Source organism: Emys orbicularis, chromosome 6, assembly GCF_028017835.1.
Source record: "Emys orbicularis isolate rEmyOrb1 chromosome 6, rEmyOrb1.hap1, whole genome shotgun sequence".
NCBI classification, from domain to species: Eukaryota; Metazoa; Chordata; order Testudines; family Emydidae; genus Emys; species Emys orbicularis.
Genome location: NC_088688.1, coordinates 75,755,715 through 75,774,494, shown reverse-complemented (window position 1 = coordinate 75,774,494; position 18,780 = coordinate 75,755,715). Strand labels below are relative to the sequence as shown.

General features: G+C 39.2%; 1 protein-coding gene across 1 annotated transcript in view; it reads right to left on the bottom strand.

Annotated features, from left to right (window-relative positions):
* Window positions 1–889: 889 nt before the first annotated feature.
* PRR16 (proline rich 16) overlaps window positions 890–18,780 on the bottom strand; it is a 164,902-nt gene continuing 147,011 nt past the window's right edge. The window contains exon 2 of the mRNA XM_065405872.1: window positions 890–1,648. Within this exon, the coding sequence (XP_065261944.1) occupies window positions 890–1,648 (759 nt within the window). The remainder of the gene's footprint in view (window positions 1,649–18,780) is intronic.

The window sequence follows — 18,780 nt, the reverse complement described above, 5'->3', positions numbered from 1 at the left end:
ATTATACAGTGCTTTTCATCTTCAAAACTCTTTACAAGTATTAAGCACTAATCCCTGAAGACCGTACACACAATTTCCATTGCCCTCCATAGGAGATTTGCCTGAGGAAAACTTGAGTAAGGACTTCAGGATTGGGCTCTAACTCATTAACCTACACGTCTCATCCATGTTAGGTAGATAAGTATTATCCCCACATGAGATGTAACAATGGAAGCAGAAAATAACTGATCAGGCCATGCCTCCTCTTTCAAAAGCATGGCAACTCCTCTCTCTGCTTTTTGATTATTGAGTGTTTCAGAACCCAACTTGAATATTGTTTGTTTTGCCAAGCTCATATCAACATGCCTTCCAATTGCCTATTCATCTCTTGATTCAAGCAACCAGGCATATAAAAACTCATTTGTTAAGATTCAATCCGGAAACATTAGCTGGAGTTACATTTTGCTCCACATAATCATACATTATGTTCCTAGCGAATGTATTTTAAAAGTTTCCTGCACTACAAAACCCCCATAGTACTAATTATTCTATTGTCTGAGGAAGACTTAATTTCACCTCTAATTGCTACTGCAGATATGATGTTTTTGAGATGAACTATTAACATTGCTTAGACCATAGTTAGAGCTGTTCAGCTGCAATCACTTTTAACAGCTCATGACCCATAGCATGCTCATTATACTGGAGCTTTTAATAATGAAATTCTTTGGTGCAAACATGTGACATTGGTGAACAATTTTCTTTGTACTTACCATATGATTTTTATGCCACTTCGCTGAACACAGGATGTAATATATTTGGGCTTTTTATTGCTTGAGTAGAAAGTGCTCATTACCTATTTGTTTATGTTTATATATAGGAAAAAAACAAACAGTTTTTCAGGTGGCATACATCACACTGTTGTAGTGGTTGACTTTCTCAAGATGGTCTTCTGGGGTTTTGGTGCAGTTTGTGGAGGCACAGTCGCAGGTCTGAGAGGGGGAAAGCTATTACTGGGACTTATTCCCAAGCCTCCATTTTCTAGAGGCAATGGTGGGAGAGGAGGAGGCGGCGGTGGTAAAGGAGGACATTGGTGAGGAAGCTTTCCCAGCGGGTGGGCCGGCTCACTGTGTAAGTGGACCTCCCTGTTTTTAATGTTATACCGAACGTCACAGTCAGGGCAATAGCCATGGTACTGCACTTTCTCACTAAATCGTACTCGTTCCCGTGTTCCTGTCTGAGGACACCTGTCTTTATCAGGTCTATGAATCAGAGGATGCATTGGAACTTTGTCCAAGTTACTATTAGGTATGCAAAATACATCCCCATTAGGAATCTTGTTTGGTCCTCCTGGTAAACCTCCATTTCGAAGTAGGGTCCCATTAGTCTTTACAGGGTTGGCAGAAGGAACTGGCCTGTGAGGGTCTTCACACTTCACAGGAGTCAACCGTGGTGGAGGTGGTGGTGGATTGGGTTTCCTCAGTACGGTGAGAATGGCAGATGGGTGTGCTGGGGGCTTGATGAGAGGTGCATTGGCACGCACTTTGGCTTTCTCCAAGCTGGACGCTGTTGTGCTGCTTGAGCTGCTGTTCAGCGTGTCAGTTTTGGAACTGTCTGTCATCTCATCCTCCAGCTGCAGGTCAGATGTCAATGTGTCAATCTGGTCAACCACCTGCATGGAAATCAGAACACAAACAGTGATAAAGGTTCGCCACAGTAAAGGCAAACAAACAAAGCTTTATTCACAATCAGCTTTATCCCCTTCCTGGAACTGAAACATTTTAATATTCAATGTTATGAACTATTGTTTCTTTTTTCTTCTTGTCTAAATCTAGTTTAATTTAAAAAAAAAAAAATCCGTAGTTAGTCCTCTCATCTGAATACAATGGAAATACAATTTTAGCCTCTCTACAATGAAATTCTGTACTTTTTCTCCAGGGCTTATCTACCAATAACACGCTGCGTGAGCTATAATCCTTCAGTAACACAGTTTGCCTCACCGTGTAGGGGAAGGCTGAATGATTTAACCTCAGTTTGTTCAGGATGATTTTTGAATCCAGACCTACTGTAGAAGATCTTTTAGATTTGACCTTTAACAAAATCCAGATTTAAACATGTATCTCAGAATTGGTGATATTGTGGATATATCGTCAAAAGTTAACATACACGCCTATATAAGCAATTTTTACACAAACTGCTAAAGATTCAAGTAGTGAGTAGCAGTTACCAGCTTATCTTGAACCACACATTCTCCTTCTGTGACTATTTACTTGAGATATCTGACTCCCCCTAAACCAAATCTGAAATAGGATCATTTCTAAGATAAAGATATTGTGATTGTTTATTCCTGAAGGGGATAATTCACTCTATTTCATGCATTTTATATTAAGAGAATTCTCTATCTACCATACTTCTAATGTGCTTCCACTCACTTCCCTAGTATCTAGGTTGTTCTAATCTAGTCTTCTATTTTCCAATTTATGATCATAATATATAAACAAAACATATAAAGTATGTAATGTTGCCTTCTGCTAGGTATACAAAACTTTGTACACTATGATTAAAAGCCCCTCCTGAAAACTGCACCCTATTCAGTACTTAGTTCATTAACCCTTAAGGTAAATACAGCCATAAAAGCATAGGAGGGAAATACAAATTTGAAAAAAATAAAAGATGAAAATACCTTTCCCATGTCCTTATTACCATTGCAGGTTGTACCCGGACAACATCCAATCATAGAAATGCTATTGCTAAACTTATTTTCCATTTTTAGCATGTTTTCATATAACAAGGTTTTTTTCTACTTGTAAGGGAACACATTGATGTCCTTGACTTAACCAAAGGATTATTCAAAAGGAGAGAGATTCAAGTAGCCTCTTTAAAGGAGATTCAATTATTTACATGTGCTTTGAAAACACTTATCCAAAGTCTGTCTAGATGCAAGTAGAACAAAGGACTGTAATTCAGATATTTTTGTGAACTATATGTTTCAAAGTGACAATACATTAGTTCTGTTGTAATTCTTCAGAAAAGGTTGAAATTCAAGATAATACAGTAATATTTATTAAGCTAGTCTAATTATTCTTTGTAAGTAAATTACCTAAAGAATTTAGCCCCTTTTCTCTTAAGAATCATTTGGAATTTCTATGGCCTGGTCTACACTTAAAACAGGATTGACATAGCTTCATGGCACTCAGGGGTGTGCAAAATCTACAGCTATGGTGATCTAACCCCCGGTGTAGATACAGCTAGGGTGACAGAAGAATGCTTCCATTGAACTAGACACCATCACTCATTCAAATGGAGTTCCTACAACAACAGAAAAACCTCTTCCATTGCCGTAGTCTGCATCTACCCTAAAGGGTTACAGCACCATAACTATGCCATCGTAGCTATGCCACTGTAGTGCCCATAGGGTAAATGTGGCCTATGGAAGTACTTCTATTTCTCAATATTTGAATACTATAATTTATGCAAACAAATTTCATCCTTTATGGTCCTGGCAAACTGCTCACATTGACTATTCCGTGTTTATAGTGTGTGACTGGTCACAAGTCACATGATATTGTTTCTGCTTCCTGAATGGAGCAGAAGAGATTACAAACAAGGAGAATAATTGTGGTGTACTGAAATCTGTTTTAAAATTATGAAAAATAAGGAGCTCCAGAGGGAAATTTATGATCTGAGTCTTCAGCAGAGACAGTCTGCAGAGACACAGCCTAGAGGAAGGTGGGTTGAGCTGTGCCTCTCTACCTTAAGAGAGCAGCCTGCTTTGCCTCTCTCTCTGTTTTTGATTCTTGTGTGTTAGGGTTCTAGATGCTAAGAAATGAAATAGTGTTATGTTGCAACTTTCCAGCAAAAGTATTTCATGGTTTTATTTAACCTATTGAGGTGTATGATGCGAACATAACAACGATAAACAACAGAGTTAATAATGAACAACAAATAGTGAACACACGTATTCCCATATTAATACAAGTATACATACATGATGACATTCACCTCTGTGCAAGTGGCCAACACAAGGCCAATTCCTATTTAAATGGTGTACAAGCCTTGTGTTGGCCCATTGCACAACAGCAAATGTCACCTACTAAGGACAGGCATCAATCATTCATCCAAACCAACAACTCATCTGCATGAATGCTGGTAAGCAGCACCAAATAGTTAAACCGAATAGCTTTTCGGAATTTGAACAAATATTTGTAACACTTCTTGTAAAGTATCCAAGAAACTTTCACATACCTCAAGTTTAGTACTCTCAACCTTTTGGTTTTTCACATTTGCAAAAATTCACATACAATAAAGCCTGAACTTCTTTTTCACTTTCAGTTCACTTTAAAAGAGGTCAATACCTGTATATTGTAGAACCTCAGCGTTATGAACACCAGGGTTACAAACTGACCAGTCAACCACACGCCTCATTTGGAACCGAGAGTACACAATCAAGCAGCAGCTGAGACAAAATTTTTAAAAAACAACAAAAAAGTACAGTAAGTACTGTGTTAAACATAAACTATTAAAAATAAAGGGAAAGCAGCATTTTACTTCTGCATAGTAAAGTTTCAAAGCTGTATTAAGTCAATGTTCAGTTGTAAACTTTTGAAAGAACAACCATAACATTTTGTTCCGTCACCTCCATTCCCGAGGTGTTTGTAACTCTGAGTTTCTACTGTACTCTGAATAACACAGAACATAAGAACAGCAATACTGGGTCAGACCAATGGTCCATCTAACCCAGTATCCTGTCTTCCAACAGTGGCCAGTGCCAGGTGCCCCAGAGGGAATGAACAGAACAGGGAATCAAGTGATCCATCCCCTGTCGCCCATTCCCAGCTTTTGGCGAACAGAGGGTACGGACACTCAGAGCATGGTGTTGCACCTGTGCTCATCCTGGCTAATAGCCACTGATGGGTCTATCCTCCAGGAACTTATCTAGTTCTTTTTTCTCCAAGCTGAAAAGTCCCAGTCTTTTTAAATCTCTCCTCATACGGAAGCTGTTCCTTACCCTTAATCATTTTAGTTGCTCTTCTTTATTCCTTTTCCAATATATCTTTTTTAAGATAAGACCACATCCTTACACAGTATTCAAGATGTAGGTGTACCATGGATTTATATAGAGGCAGTCTGATATTTTCCTATCTTGTTATCTATTCCTTTCCTAATGGTTCCTAACATTCTGTTAGCTTTTTTGACTGCCGCTGCACATTGAGCAGATGTTTTCAGAGAACTATCCACAATGACTCCAAGATCTCTTTCTTGAGTAGTAACAGCTAATTTGGACACCATCATTTTGTATGTATAGTTCAACAGACTGGCTATAGGAAAATAACTCCAAAGAGAAAAATAAAAAGCCAGCAATCTGAAAAAAATTGTCATTACATTTTTTTCTTTCTCTGAGGACCCAATAGATCCAACATATATTTGTTAATTAAGAAACAAATTCTTCGCTGTCTTGAAGTCTCAGATTTGGCATTTTGTTTTTTTGTGATCAACAAATAAGGACCAAATTCTACCCTCAGAGGTATATATTTGCATCAGAAGAATTTGGTTCTGATGAAGATGGAGATGAGACACTATGAAAGGTGCAGCACCTCAGCAGCTTCACCCCCTCTTCCCTCCCCCCTCCCCTGAAAGGGGAGAGTATATTATTTCTCTCCCCTATTGGTATTTAGGTAATGCCCAGTGGCCTCAAAATGTAGTTGGATTTCCTCTGTGCTAGTCACTGTACAAACACACAGTAAGAGGGACTTCCTTCTCCAAAGATCTTACAAGGAGAAAAAAATAATACAGTTCTAGCTCCAATTTACACATGTGGAACTGAGATAAACAGATTAAGTGACTACTTAAAATCACATAGGGAGTCTGTGACAGAACTGAATCTACCAGGATGAATGGGGCACTGGGCCCTGATAATGCAAGCTGATCCACACAGGCTCAGTGTAGCTTCACCCGTGTAAGGGTCTGCCTGTACAGAGCTGCTTGGATAATTGGGCCCAGGAAGAGTCTAGAGTCAAAGTTTTCTGTGCCAACAAATAACAGCTACAGAACTGAATAATACAACGCAGATCAGAGAAGATAGCTAAGCTAAGCTGTCAGCCAGGGAGAGAACAAGGTCATTAGGCAACTGAAGGCAAGGGGGAAGAAAAGACACATCTAGTGACAATCTCCTAACTACCACAGGAGCTGTTCCAGTAAGGAGCAGTGTGGCCAGGGTTGCTTGGAGTGGTGAAAGCATACTGACCTGACTGGTAAAGACCGACTGGTATTACACTTGGCTTTGAGCAATGTTTAATAACAGATTCAGCAGATGTGTCAAAATGCCATGGGGGAGCTGTACGTCTCTTGTGAACACAGAATCCTGCCCACCCCACTTAGTCCCAGTCTCCCTTGCTTCCTATCACCCTTCCCCTCAAAGAGCTTTGGGTAATTGGGGGAATGCAGTAACCAACATGGCCAGTTTAGACTGGACAAACAGGGAAGGCTGCTCAGGTGAAGAGGTCAGAGCAGTGCCTCTTGTTATGCAATATGATTAGCCAAAGATTTGGCTGACAAAGATCAGCTTAATAAACAACCAAATCTTTCTTGAACTTGATATGAATTCTTTTGGAATTTCAAATATAAAATTCCAAATGAAGAAGAAGGAAAACATCAAAGCATAAATTGACAGGCTGACCAGGTTTTAGCACATATTTCCATACAAATAAATTAAGTAAAACGTATATATTTGCCCTCAAATAAACCAGTAATCACTCTTATTACTTAGCGCAAACACATAATTGCTGAAGATTTTTAGTTCAACTGAAAGTGTAGGTTGTTTCTGGAGAATGGCCAAATGCTGAAGTGCTAATGCAACAAATAGCAGGTTAACAAAAATTAGTACATTTTCCAAACCAAAAATCTATGCCAGTTATTCTGATTTATTTGCATTGTAATAGTGGCTAGAAGTCCCAATCAGGGATCAGGACTTCGTTGTGCTTAGCTCTGTACACACACAATGAAAAGCTGATTCCTGCCAAAGAGCAGATTGTTACACACAAATCTGTCCCTCATCACAATATAATTTACAGAGACAAAATTGGTAAGCATCAATTTGAGAAGGTCATACTGCACCCTTGGTAGGAGTACACAGCTCCAGTTTAAGCACTGTGTACACGGATCATAGAGCAATAGCAATTAGTGATGGGAAAAACCTTTTAGTCGATTCAGTCTATCCCCCTGCCAGTGCAAGATTTTCCCCAGGATTCATAGTAAAGCCCAGGCCTAAGTATGCCTCAATTTTAAATGACTTTAAACAGTTTATCTTTTGTCCCTTGGCAAGTGTGTAGTACACGTTGGAAATTTCTTTCCATTTCCTCATTTGGAAAAAGGCACTCAGAATGGCTCTGGAAGGATAGAACAGCTTATCTGCCTTGATTCCTTCCCATAATAAATCATGATTCTGTTCACTGTTGTTTTGTTCTGCCTATTTGCCCAAAAAATGAAAATCCAAGTAGGAAAACAGTATGTAGAAAATAGTTGCACTACAGGAGAACTATTAGCACAATAGAAACCAATTTCCATTGCAAAAGGTGGTTTTCCTGCTGGAGTAAAAAAGAAAATATTTATTTATTTATTTATTTTTAAAAGCATGTCTAGTTTCCTATGCTGTTTATAGTAACTGCACCTGATTCACACGTGTGAGTGGGGGAGAGGTACCTCTCTGCTCCCACGGGGCGGCTATACCAATAGAGGAATCCAGTCCTAGGGAAGGACACATGACAGCTCCTCTGTTGCCTGCATTCCCTTGTAGTTTTTGTAAGGAGCTGGGAAGAGCTGTGCAGAACTCCATAAGAGTGTTCTTGTTGAAGCTGTCCTGGAGATCTGCCACATCTCCTGGGTGTCTTGGTCAACCCCCCTACTGTCTGGGTTGCCAATACTCAGCTCCCACTTCACTGGATATGGGGAGCTACATGCCTCTGGTGATCCTGCACTTCTGTTCTGGTAGGGCTTTCTATCATCAGAGCTCCACAGACCTGATTTCTGTAGTTAGATCCAAGGATTAAATCAAGTCTGATATCCATGTTATATTTCTCCCTCATAATTGGGTCTTCCAATGAAGTCAAACCTCTGATTACAACATCGTCTACTGTATGCATTCTTAAGCTGAGCATTTTGTAACTTCACAATGTGATAAATAGGAGAAGCTGGCCTAGGAAGGTATGTCTACACTAGAAGCCTTGCTCATCCCGTAACTTGAGTTAACTGATCACCAATTAATTAGAGTAAGCTAACACTGTAATAAAATTCTAGTGTAGACACTCACAAATGTCTGCTCATGGTCATGACTGATGCCAGGATTCAGCCTACAGTGAGCTGCAACAAGAACAAGCAAGTCACTTCCCTTCATGTGCCTCAGTTTCCCCCTCTGTAAAATGTGGACATGATATTAACCACCTTTGCAAAGCGCTTTAAATCCACTGATGAAAAGCACCATTGACGAGCGAGGTGGTATTTTTAAGCAGGTACACAATAATTTAAAATTCCCTTTTAGAATTGGCATTCAATGTGAATGAAAAGCAAAACTAAAATTCTAATATAAACAAGCCCAGAAAGAGCAAGTATTTGTTTAAAAATAAATAACTATGGTATAGTAATTAGTAAATGTATCAAAAATACATATGAATAAAGCATAGCAGGTAAATACATTTATTATAATGCTTGGGAAAAAATCCTTATTACGGGAGTTCCTCTTTAAAACACCCAAGTAGTCAATCTCAGAACTACTTCTGAAATCCGTCAACAAACAGGGCCAGATTGTGCAACCCTAACTCACCTTGCTCAGCCCTTGATTACAGGAGTAATGGGACTACTCATAAGCAACTGTTCGTCAACAAGAATAAGGGTTGCACAAACTGACTCCTATGGTACAGCATGACCTTACCTAAAGCAAATGTCATAACTGTTGAGTGCCTGCTCTGTGTTGTACTAAATTTAACTACTTTCACATACAGTTTGGAGACTGCAATTTTATGGTATTTTTTAAATCTGACTCTCAGTCACAAAATGGCATGCTCAATAGATAAAACAGCAACCATCTGAACTATGGGGGAATGTCCAAAGACAGAGAGATTTGAAAAAGTTACAATTCCTGTAGAGAATACCTTTCAAGCATTCGACCTTTCTAGTGTCTCAGCCTCTGAAGAGAACTGTAACGAAGACAAATTAAAAGGTCAAACTGGAATATGGTAAATGTTCACAAAAGAGATCAAACAGCAGTTTAAAGCTGCTTCAATATGGGACAAGTGGATCTTTAAGGTTTTCTTCTTCTCACGCCTTTCAGATGCTTGAAAAACATCAAAAATAAATTTAATTTCAGTACTAGGAGTCACTGAAGTTACCAGAACCATAACAGAAAGGGAACATGCAAGTTGAAGTGCAAATTGGTGGCTGCAATAGAGAAGTTTCTTGGATTGGATGAGCAAGTGGACCCACTACAGAGAATCAGAGAAGTTGAGGCGCTAGCAGCCAGGTTCAGCAAACATCTGTATTCCAGGATAAAGGAAGGAATGAGCTGGCCATCACGAAGTCAGAGAGTGGACTGGCAGTTTGTAACCACCAGAGCCAAGAGGTCACAGTGGCATTATATATGGCTGGAGGAAGACAAGGATGGGCAGGCTGTGGCCATCAGAGAAAAGAGGACCAGGAGGACTTCTACACAGCTAGCAGTTTCCAATTGATATCAGGTTCTCAACATGGAAACCGGAGGATACCTCTCAAGGTTCAGCTGGCTCAAAGGAACAGCGATGTACTGGACACACCTGTGGATGGCAGTTCAGCACAACCTGTAAGAAAATCAAGCTTGTCCAAAAAGAGTTCTTCAACTGTCCAAGGAAGGATCCTTATAGGGATTCAATACTCAGGAGAATCGAAAGAAAAATTCTGCAAGGGACAGGCAGAAAACAGGACAGTGTGCTACCTTTCTGAAGCCAAGACATGAGACCTCACTCTAAGATTGGACAGGCTTCTGAAGTGGATGGGAAAGTATCCATTGGTAACGGCTCATTTCGACACTAATGTCGTGAGATATCTCGCAGATAGTAGATGAGTTCAGGGAACTTGGAAGTCTGCTGAAGATGAATGTCCAAGCGATCTTCCCTGAGATCCTTCCCTGAGATCCTTCCTGTCCCATAAGAGACAGAAGGCTGAAGATTCTGAAAAGGAATCGCTCGCTAGGTAAGTGGCATACAGTGGAGATTTTTGTTTTATGGAACATTAGTCCACCTTCTATGGGAAGGGGGGGGTGTAGTTTGAGTGGTCTCCACCTCAGTAGAAGAAGGACCAATCTTTTTGGGGACAGGTTGGCTAGAGTAGTCATGAGAAAATTAAACTGATAACAAAAGCGAAGGGGGAAAAAGGGAAGATATGAGCATTCAGCACAAAAATCAAGATGTTGAGAACAAAATTAATCAAGGAATGAAAGGACATAAAGAAAAGAAATTATTGAATTGCCTATATACCAATGCTAAGAGCCTGGGTAACAAACAAAAAGAACTAGTATTATTCATTTATGAGCATAAATTTGACCTAGTTGGTATTTCTGAATGCTGGTAGGATGGTTTCCTTAACTGAAATGCTAAAATTAACAGTTCTAACCTATTCAGGAAGTATCGTGTGGGCAGAAGAGGAGAGGGAGTGGCACTCTACACCAAAAGTGGTATTACCCGTTTCCAAGTCAGCGATAACTCAAAAGAAAACGATCTTGAATGCCTACAGACCTATGTCCTAATAGATAAAGCACAAGATGAGGTACTGGTTGGTGTCTTCTACAAACCATCAAATCACACTTGGGAACAGGATGAGCGCCTTCTATCTACAGTAAAAGCTGTGCTATCCGGCCCTGTACCAACTGGAAAGCTCTATAAACCGGCATTTCTGATCTTCATAGAAAGTCCAGTTTATAGTCCGGTTGGCACGGGGCAGTCAGGCTCCCTACCTGGCTCCGCGTGGCTCCCCAGAAGTTGCGACATGTCTCTGCTGCTCCTAGGCGGAGGAATGGCCACAAGGGATTCGGAGTGCGGGAGGGGATGTGGGGCGCAGACTCTGGGAGGGAATTTTGGATGCGGGAGGGGGCTCGGAGCAAGGGATTGGAGCACGGGAGAGGTTTTGGGGTGCCAGATCTGGGGGACGCTCACCTCGGGCGGCTCCCCACAAGTGGCAACCTGTCCTTGCTGCTCCTAGGCTGAGGCGTGCCAAGCGGCTCTGCGTGCTGCCTCCACCTGCAGGCACCACCCCAGTCAGTCAATGGGAGCTGCGGAGCTAGTGCATGAGGCTCGGCATGACGTAGTAGCGCATGACGCCTCCGCCTAGTAGCAGCCGGGACAGGTTGCTGCTTGTGGGGAACCACTCTAGGTGAGCACCCCCCAGATCTGGCACCACAAAACCCCCTGCCCCGAGCCTCCTCCCACACCCAAACTCCCTCCCAGAGCCCATGTCCCGCATCCCTTCTCGTGCCCCAACCCCGCACCCCCTCCCGCACCCAAACTCCCTCCCTCTTAGTTAACTGGAATTTTTCACTTACTGGCACCCCCCATTCCTCCAACATGCTGGATAAAAAGGCTTTTACTGTATAATATGTAGGAAAAATAAATCTGCATGATAATGCAGGCCTCCAATTTGAATGACATATGCTGGAGGTCTCATGCAGTCAGTACTAAAACTTCCTTGGAATTTCAAAGCATTATAGATGACAATTCCCTAACTCAAGAAGTGTTGCGTCCAACATGGGGGAATTCTATATTAGCTCCCATCTCGACAGATAAGGAAGAATTGCTAATAGAAATAAAAATTAATGCTAACTTAGCTACAAGTGATCATGAGTTGACCACCTTGATAATGTGCAAACAGAATAAAATCCAGACCAGTGAGAGAAACACACACACACACTTGGTGCTTTAAAAGGACCAGTTTCACAAAGCTGAAAACAATTATGAGCCAAAAATTACTAGATCCCAAAAAGTCACAAAACCACAATCAAGGAAGGCAGCCATATTAGTTAAAAAAATGACCTTGTTTAGAGGGGAAGTGAAGGCAGCTATAAAATTTATATATAACAAATGGGAAAAATGGGAAGTTGATAGTAAATAATATAAATCAGAAACTAGGAATTGTAGAAATTTGGTAAGGGAAGCACAAGAAGAAACCTATGGCCAGTTGATTTAAGGACAATAAGAATCAGTTTTTTAAAGTATATTAGGAACAAAAAGAATCCTAACAATGGTTCTGGTCCATTACTAGGTGGAAATGATAGAATTATCAATAATAATGCAGAAAAGGCAGAATATTCAATAAATATTTCCGTTCTATGTTTAGGAAAAAACAGATAATGTAGTCATATCATATGGTAACACTCTTTACATTTCACTTGCATAACAAGAGGATGTTAAACAGCAGCTACTAAATGTAGATGTTGTTAAGTCAGCAGTGTTTCAAAAGAAGGGGCTGAGGAGCTTGCTGGGCCATTAATGCTTATTTTCAATAAGTTCTGGAGCACTGGGGAAGTTCCAGAAGACTGGAAGAAATCTCATAATATGCCAATATTTAAAAAAGGGTAAATGGGATGACCTGAGTAATTATAGGCCTGTCAGTCTGACATTGATCCTGGTCAAGATAATGGAGCAGTTGACATGAGATTCAATCAATATTGAATTGCAGGAGGGTAATATGATTAATGCCAATTAACACGGCTTTTATGGAAAATACATCCTGTCAAAGTAACTTGACAACTTTTTTTGATGAGATTACAAGTTTGGTTGATGTAATATACTTAGATGCCTGCAAAGCATTTTTCATTAAAAAACTAGGAAGATATAAAATTTACCTGCTACATATTAAGTGGATTAAAAGCTGGCTAAAAGGTCTCATAATATCACTGTAAATGGAGAACTATCAGTGAACAAATGTGTTTCTAGTGGGGTCCCAAAGGGATCAGGTTTTGGCCCTACACTCTAACATTTTTATTAATTATCTGGAAGAAAACATAAAATCATCACTGATAAAGTTTGCAGATGACACAAAAGTTGGGGGAGTGGTAAATAATGAAGAGAACAGATCGGGATTGTTTGGTAAACTGGGCGAAATCAAACAATATGCATCTTAAAATGGCTAACCGTAAATCTAGGAACAAAAAGAATATAAACCATACATACAGGATAGTGGACTCTACCCTGGGACGCAGTGACTCTGGAAAAAATTTGGGGGTTGTGGATAAGCAGCTGAACATAAGCTCTCAGTGGGATTCTGTGGCTAAAAGGGCTAATGCAATCCTTGGATACATAAACAGGGGAATCTTGAATAGAAGTAGAGCAGTTATTTTACTTCTGTATTTAGACCACTGCTGGAATACTGAATCCAATTCTGGTGTCTGCAACTCACGGTTCACAGAAAAGATGCAAGAATGACTGAAGCATTGGAAAATCTGATTTATAGCGATAGACTGAAGGAGCTCCATCTATTTAGTTTAACAAAGAGAAGTTTCAGGGTTGACTTGATTATAATCCATGAGTACATAAACAAGGAACAAATATCTGATAATGGGCTTTCCAATCTAGCAGAGAAAAGTTTATCACAATCCAATGGCTGGAAGTTGAAGCTAGACAAATTCAAACTGGAAATAAGGCATTTTTTTTAACAGTGAGTAATTAATCATTGGAACAATTTACCAAGTGTCGTGCAGGATCCTCCATCACTGACCATTTTAAAATCAAGATTGGATGCTTTTCTAAAAGATCTGCTCTAGGAATTATTTTGGGGAAGTTCTATACCCTGTGTTATCCAGGAGATGAGCCTAGATGATGACAATGGTCCCTTCTAGCCTTGGACTCTATGAAATCATTACTGCTGTTTTCTGACTGAACCGGATAAAAATATCTGGGGCGTTGCCCTCATGCCAGAACACATTCAAACATTGGGCGTTGTTGTTTAGAAGATGCAAAAGACAACTGGTGTTCTTACAAGGTGTTTCATGGTGTTTTACAGACAATTAGAGTGACAGGTCCCTGCCCCAAGGAACTTTGAGTCCAAATTCGACAGAATAAAGAATGACAATAAGCAAAAAAAGGGGCAGGGGAAATAGATGGTTATAACAATGACAACTGTGCTTAATGTTTTGAGTGGTGCTGGTTAGCGCATATCTGGATTTTATTTCCCTGTAAATTAGTTAAATAAGTTAAAGTTATTAAATTCAACAAATTTTTAAATTGTGATTTGCATGAAATTTTGCGTGCCTTGCTATGAAAATAGGGTTACCACGCTTCCTTGCATTTCTAGAGAAATTGGGTCCACATTTTGGGGTCAACATCCAGAAGTGACATATGTCTGGAAAACACTCTCTAGCAAGCACATCATCATGCTGTAAGTGGAATATATTCAGCATGGTAGAATGACCAGGGCAAGCTTTCACATTATAATAAGAAAGCAAGAAGACAGAATAGCAGATGATGCGGAGATGCAGGGAAACAATAAGTACACATCGGAAGTTTAAAAATGGTAACAAAATTTGAGCAAAACAAACTAAGACTACAAGCTAAAGCTCACAGCAATGGGAGGGGAATAAGCATAGATCAATCCAAATTTCCGTCCCTGTGGTCTCTAACTGGTATCATGGGAGAGAACAATTGGAGCAACACTTTCTAATCTTTGTTAAGGTTACTGGAGTAGATTTAAAAAAAAAAGGATTAGATGTGAAGATTTTCTAAAATGGGTGTGTAAAGGAGGCACCTAAATCCATATTTAGGCACCTAAATAAGTGGTCTGAGTTTCAAAAATACCAAGTACCCAATATCTCTTACTGACCTCGACATAAGTTGTTGCACACTCAGCACTGTTGAAAATTAAGGTGGAGGAAGCACTTGGATTGTTTAATGGATAAACAGAGCAAGCAGATGATGATGAGCCTTCTCTCGATGGAATTTTAATGTTTTGGAATTAATGTAATCCTAAAAAGAATACTACTACTTTTAAATGGCACCAATTCTTGTCTGATCCTCACTTCAGAACACACAGAATTACAAATATGTAACAGATTTGAGGCACAAGTAGAAAACTGAGTTTGGTATTAATTAAGATGATATGGTAATGGCCAAAACTGAGTTCAACAGGATCGGCAAGAAGTTGAAAGAAAGGCTACTAAGGAAAACTGATTTGGGTTAGAGACATTTACTAGGCTTCAGAACCAAAAAACTTCAAAGAGAGATCATGTCTGGGAAAAGCACCAAGAAGGTCCTAAAACAAACATGGCTTGTGATCCTGTACAATGATACCACACACATAGCTGATGTTAAAAACTATGGTTGTCATTTTAAAACACATCCACTGCAAACCTGTCCAACATTTGGGTTCATTTGTCACACGTGGAAAGTCATACCATCATCCACAAAATGCAGAGAAACAAACCCACCGCAGAGAGAAATCTCTGACTGAAATAGATTGTCAATTTGTGGTCTTTTCGGGGACCGTATCAAGGCACTACATACGTGATGTAGCTAAGCTAGCAGAAATTTGCATCTGATGCTCTATTTGAGGAATGTTTTTCTAAAATTATAATTTGATGTTTTACCAGCATGTCTTCAGAAAGATTTTGGACTCACTCTGCATAAGACTAATGGCATATAGTGGCTCTAGGATACAATCAAGAAGTCACCCTCACAACAGCAACAGCCAAGGGCAAGATCAGTCTATATTTTTCATTACTAAGGTTTCTAAAACAGCACTATCAGGTAGAGAAACTTACATTGAGTTTATCTTTATTGAAATAATAAGAACAGCATATAATGATGCCGCTACTACAAGAGAAGAATTAATGGCACAACATCCAGACATCTTCAGGGAACTAGCGCAGTTCTATGGAGCACATCATATACACAAAGACTCCACCGTTACCCCTGATAAATACGTGGATACAGAAATATACCATTTGCTGTGTCACATACAGAGATGGTCTCAAATATTTGGAAATAGTCCTGCACCTTGCGTTAGCAGCTTATTCATAACTTTAAAAATAGAAATTTAAAAAATATGCTTGGATCCCAGAGATCTAATAAGGCCTGAAAACTTAGCATTACCATTCCGACAAACAGATGTTCAGTGAAGAGAAGCTGGAAAAAAAGCCTATTCAGCATCCTAAAGGAAAAGGTTTGATATTGACAAGTCATACAATACAAGGAGTCATCTGATCTGCCTCTTTAATGCCCCATATGACACAGGCAAATTTCTCTGTCTACCCTTCGGAATAGAGTCTGCTAGGGAAGCCTTTTAACAACAAAAACAAAAAGGTCATGAAGCATTAAGGAATATAGCAAGAGTTTACATCATAATGAACAATAGGATTCTAGCTGCAACCACAAAAAAAGTGAGCTTTTAAAAAAAAAAAAAAAAAAGCATCAAACTAAGCAGAAATCTAACAGCAGCAGTGTAATAGCCCCCCTGGCTATGAGAAACTGATGTAGCCTAGATATACAGGTTTAAAGGACGTTTGTCATCAAAAACAGCTGTTTTAAAAGCCCAACTAAAATACTAAAGTTGTCATTCAGTGTAAAAACCAAAAAATTCTCACTCCAGATCCTGTGTGGAATATTCAAGTCTTATATATGAAAAAATGATACTGAGTCATTAATTTCTAGGAAATATAGAGGATTAACCTGATTTGCATGACATTTGGCCTAATAATACTAAAGTTGTTTTTATCCTCCCTCAGGGAACTTACTAATGCAATGATTTTTTAAGTACTTCTCCATGTGTTACCAGACCAAAAGCAAAACTGTGTATTAGCTGTGTATTGCAACATTTAAGAAGGAAACCTTGATAAGGTTTTCAATCTTCCATCTCCCCAATTCCAGGATTTGCACCAAGCTTAAATAGTTGTCAAAACGTAAGGCTAAAGAATCAATGTATGCATTTGAAATAGCACGTGTGCCCTGTACTTCTTTGGACAGCAATGCTTATTAAGTGTTTCTCAATTACTCTTTCCAAGAATAGGAATCTGGCACAACATGTTCTGAACAATAACAAGATTTACAAATTACAAAAACAAACAAACAAACCACACACACTTTCCAAGGCTTTTAAGTACTGGAAAAAGGAAGGGAGATAATGCGCATTAAAACATGTCATGAGTAAATTTCCATAACATTTGCAATATAACTTGCAGTTAGAAGAATTTAGTTTTAGGGGAAATCAGCAATTTTCATATAATTAAGCTCATGTTAACTGAAACCAGCTTGAACTTCCATAATGTGAAGAAATCATCATATTTGTTTTTCTCATTCTGTTCATTATAGAGTAGTTATAGTTTGAATGAATGGTAGAGGCCATGAAAGTAAGGGATTAATAGAAGAACATCTGAATGACCATCTGGAAACAACCCAATAGGTTATCCATTGTTTGTCCTGTCTCTGCGTGACCAATATATGGCAATTCAGAGGAAAGCATACAACTGCCATAATATTTCATTGGGGGAAATTTCTTCCTGGACTTAGCTGGTGACAAACTTATATCTTTGAAGCATGAGGACTGCTAAATTGCAATGTTTTTATATTGGCTAGTGTAATTGCAGACAAGGAAATTAAAGCAATATTTTTTAGAATGGAGGTTTGCATGCAAAATTTTGCATCAGCTGCATCTATATTTGCATGTGCAATTAACAAATTCGTTTGCACAAATCAAATGGTTGCAAACAAATTGCTAGTCAACTGTCTACCTAGCAAACCAAATTGCACATGCAAATGTGGGCAAAAAACTGCATAGGTATTTTTGAATAAAGGCTATTCTTGTAAAAAATGTGGCCCTAAATATTGAATCTGTTATGCAAATTGCCTCAATAATAACCCATGGCAATGAGTTTCATAAGTTAATTATGTTTCATACTCAGTATTAGAGTAGCACTGACTTGATCCAAAGACACAACGTGTGTTTCAGCTTCTTCGCACAACCAATTCATCTGATATTGCTTACTGAAGAGTCTCTCCTGAACACTGCTACTGAACAATGCCAAACTGCAGTGTTTAATTATTATCTTCAGAGTGATTCTATCCACCCACCAATGAAAAATAATATGGATTTTCATTGTCTTTTTTCCCCCCGACATTTATTTTAGCCCAGTGGTTTTCCACCTATGGTCTGCAGGGGTCCACACCTCTCTTCAGAATTTGTAGGGGTCTGAAAATGGAAAAAAGTTGAAAACCACTGTTTCAGTATTTCCAGTTTTACCATTTATAAACGTAGAGTCTCTACCTACCTAATGCAGAGATTTTAGCTAATCCCACAATTCACAATTCAAAGTACTCTAACGTTTTAGTACAAATGAAAAGAGTTTTAATATAAGAAAACTGTACCTATGAGAATGGTTATGGGGATGATGCACTCAAAACTCAGGAAAATCAGCATTTCAGAACAAAATCACAATTTAAGAATGATTAAATTCTGATTTCAGGGGTTATTTGGATAATCACAGTAGATCAGCAGAAGATATTTTTCTTTCCAAAGTTTATTATAAGCACTGAGATAGATTCAGCCTGGTGTTACATTGGTTTATGCCAGTTTAAACCTTGGCGCAAGACCTCGTGGCAGAAAGTCCACTGAGGAATTAGGTAGAAATCCAAAGGGAAAGCCAGTGCCTGTCCTACCTTGGGGTGGGGATAAAGAACAGAGGTTCTTGCTGGGTTGGGAGGTGTACAGCACAGTACATCAGATAATCTTGTCTGATGTATAAAAGTGCTTTGCTTGCAGCAGGTTCTAAAAGTCATTTTGTTTAAAAAAAAATCAAGGGGT